This window comes from Frankliniella occidentalis, unplaced genomic scaffold, assembly GCF_000697945.3.
Source record: "Frankliniella occidentalis isolate FOCC.00 unplaced genomic scaffold, Focc_3.1 Scaffold264, whole genome shotgun sequence".
NCBI lineage: Eukaryota > Metazoa > Arthropoda > Insecta > Thysanoptera > Thripidae > Frankliniella > Frankliniella occidentalis.
The window spans coordinates 303,401-307,033 of record NW_026267390.1 but is presented as its reverse complement, the minus strand read 5'-3'; the positions used below and the strand labels follow the sequence as shown (position 1 = coordinate 307,033).

Here is a 3,633-nt window from a genome sequence, read left to right as displayed (position 1 = left end):
CTGTCGCTCTTCAGACAACCACCCCCAAAAACTAGGTTTATGTTACACACTCGAGACAAGTACATACACGTCTTTGCTTCAAAATTATGTTTGTGTTTGTCGCTCAAAATATACCCACTCAGAAAAAAAAATGGGTTTATATTACACACCTGTGACAAGTCCGAACACGTCTTTGCTTCAAAGTTATGTTTGTGTCTGGCGCTCAAAAGATACTGTTCAAAAAATAATGGTTGAGTTATACACACACGCACAAGGGACAAGTTCGAACGCGTCTTCAGAAGTTAGGTGGGGGTTTGTCGCATTTCATAAACGCCCTAGAAAAATTAGGTTTGAGTTACATACAGACAAGTCCGAACACGTCTTTGTTTTACGTGGGAGATTGTCGCCCCAGACATCCTTCCAAAAATTTAGGTTTACGTTACACACACAAAAGATACCCTTTCAAAATTAGGTTTAAGTTAGGCGCCAAAAAGATAACCCTTTCGAAAAAATAGGTTAGGTTAGGCCCTAGGTTGGGAGGGTGACATTGGGGGACAAAATGGCATTTTGAAAATGTTAGGTTTGGGTTAGGCGCCAAAAATATACCCTTTCAAAAAATTAGGTTTGAGTTAGGTGCCAAAAAGATACCCTTTTGAAAAAATTAGGTTTGGGTTAGGTGCCAAAAAGATACCTTTTTGAAAAAATTAGGTTTGGGTTAGCATTCCCGAACAAAATGGCGGACCGCAACATTGGGGTATACAAATGGCGGACCGCAACATTGGGGTATTCATACTACTTTCAGGCCACATGAGTGTCAGTTTGTCTAAATTGTTAGACTAAAAGTAGTGGTCCTAATGCTGAGTCTGCGAAACGATTGACATTCCATTCTGGTTTACCGTGCGCTTTGCAAGTTCAGCAATAACTTGTAAAAATATTTGCAGCAGAGTCATCTGCTTAATTAAAGAGATTATTGTGTAGGTTTAAAAAACTATATATACTTTGAAAATTTCCCCAGCCCCTCCAGGCCACTGGCCAGAGCTGCCGTGGGGGCAAAATACCCGCCAGTCCGGGCCTGGCACAAAATAGAGCAAAACAAAATTTTGACCCAAAGGGCGCTACATTGACGAGTTTCCCCTAAGAACACTGTTTAACATTTTTCAAAAAATATCTTCTGCAAAAATCTTACTCCTACTCTCTATAGGGTAAAACTAATTGTGAGGTTCAGGAAAAATTTCAAGTGCCATCCGATTTCTACATAAATAACCTTCAAATTTTCCAACGAAATCGAAGATTTACACCTGAAAAGGTTCCCTAGTAAAACGCACGCAGTTCCACCGCGCGCTTTAGAACGTACGTAGTTTGCCGCCGCGCCCTGGAAACCCACGTAGTACGTTTACCGGCCGTTGCGCTGCGGATCAGGCAGGCGACTGGCCAAAACCCGCCGCTCGACACGGCGTGCGCGGTGTTCTCGAACTACGCGTGTTTCGCGTGAAGTGAACAACTGCGTGAGTTCTGAAACGCGCGGTTGAACTGCATGCGTTTCGAAACGCATCCATTAACTGCGTGCGATTTAGTCTAAGGTGTCGAGACATTGAAAATCTGATTTCAAAGCATACCTCGTCGGACTCCTGCACATCAGTAGGTGTTAGTTAGCCCCCCTTGTCGGATACAACAGTCGCAAAGGTAACCTAGCCTTGCACCCACTAATCGCGTCTCCCGCCTCGCCAGACCCCTCGACCAAACTCACCGTACGATTCAGTGCTTCAAGGTTCACTCTTTTTTGCGGTGCAACTATTCATCAATTTAACAATGTATGCACAGGCATGAGCAGCTGGGCTACATTTCAATCTCCACTATATCCATAGCCTTAGTGAATCAGCAACAAATTGCGATATGAGCTCTCACCCAAAACGTCAAACTGCGGGAGCCAGGACGCTATGCGGACGTTGGGGGGCAGGCTGTCAGCAATGTCATCGGCCTCGTACTTCCACACGACGCGGTAGTGCGGGCCAAGCGCAGCGAAGGCATCCAGGAAGGCCTGAACAGCGGGCTTGGGCAGCGAGCTAGAGGTGACGATGGAGCCCAGCGCCATCAAGATGACTCCCCGTTCGGCACCATCCATCCAACGACTTAGCTCGGGCAGTTCCGACTCAAGAGGCGCTGAGCTACGGTCAGGGCGGCGGTTCTGCCAGCGGAGGGGAAAGGGCAAATCTTCATTAATTCGACCCAAGAGAATGATTTTGACGTTCAGTTATTAACGGGTTGACGGAAAATGTACGTAACAAAGCATAACCATACTTCATGACCAATTTTTGTAATTTTAAGCAGTTTTATTTACACCGTCGCGGAGCTCCTGTTTGGAGGTGGCGCTTGTGCTTCTGCTAGTGTTAATGCTGGTAGGTCAATACATATAGTCCCCAACCCCTTCCCTTAAATAGTTCAATTGATTGTCGCACTAGCTTTTACTTTCGATGCAAAAGAACGATGTTCATCCTTGAACGGGAACGTTTTCTCCAAAAACTGGACAAATGTGTTAAGCGAAAACAAAATTGGTCTTGCACATTTAAAGCGTGCAACTCGAGAAACAGGTAAATAATCGTTGTTAAAATTCAAAACTTGCTGCTTTAGTTTTTGATACTGTCGAGGAACGTTCCAGTTTCGATGAGAAGATTTCCAGTACAAATTTTCGTGCCGTATTGAATTTGAAGAAACCAATCCTTCTTTTCCTTTGCGCCATTTAATATTTTGAGATTTGCTTCTTTTGACCTCCTGTGCTTTTGGGTCCCGAGCCACTGTCCCCCCGAGTTCTGCCCCTTAGTGCTCACCTTGAGGTGTAGGCCGCCCACCTCCAGTGTGTTGGGAGGCAGGGGCCTGGCCAGGGTAAAGCTCACGTGACCGTTGATCATGACGAGGCTGGTGCTCCTTAGCATTTCTGAGATGGGCGGCGTGTCTGCGCCAAAAAACTCCCGAACTACCTCGTCGCTAGGGTCCTGGATATGGACCTGCACATATATGTAAAATTACATAGAGCTTTGGATTTTATCAAGCAATCCATAAAATAACGATATATCGTTATGTGTTCAAAACGAAAGTTTCGTAATAGAAAATTAACCGAGGAAATTTCGAAGAATCATGATAACTTTTTTTATTGTTTTTTAAATTGTAGCTGCAGCAACGAGATGCAAAACAGCTCCTATTCCCCGCAACCCCTCAGAGAACTCAACAGTGTTCATTGTGCATTGCATGCTGATACGTCAGCAGCCATCAATGTTCAGGTTTTTTTGTTTTTGGCTAATATTTCCTTTAAGACAGATAAAATTGGAAAGTAAAGAACATTTCCAGATTCCCCGTGAAAAGAGCCTTCGAACAAGCTAGGGTTCAAATTGACCAATACCATATCTAGGTTAACATTACCGACATTTTCGAAAGACGGCCCATTTCGATAACGGGCTCTATCACACACACGGATAAAAAAGAATTAGCTAAATTAGCTAATGCATTCCCTAATATGGCTTAGAATTGAGTATTAGCTCTTCTAGCTAATTCTAGCTAAGAATAAGCTAAAAGAGCTAATGCATTTGCTTACTTGGCTATTATTTTTTTTCCGTGCTGTAACTCGTTTAAAAGCTCTTTTCACGAGGAATCTGGAAATAT

At 43.9% G+C, this 3,633-nt stretch overlaps 1 protein-coding gene across 2 annotated transcripts in view; it reads right to left on the bottom strand.

Moving 5' to 3' along the window:
• Positions 1 to 3,633, bottom strand: part of LOC113214666 (UDP-glucosyltransferase 2-like) — a 17,423-nt gene that overhangs the window by 5,427 nt on the left and 8,363 nt on the right. Inside the window, exons 3-4 of one of the 2 annotated variants that reach the window (XM_052273308.1) lie at positions 2,805 to 2,954; positions 1,885 to 2,164 (exon numbers count right to left, since the gene is read on the bottom strand). In XM_052273308.1, the coding sequence (XP_052129268.1) occupies positions 1,885 to 2,164; positions 2,805 to 2,954 (430 nt within the window). Of the gene's footprint in view, positions 1 to 1,884; positions 2,165 to 2,804; positions 2,982 to 3,633 lie in introns of both variants that reach the window. The other variant, XM_052273307.1, reaches the window with a different exon arrangement.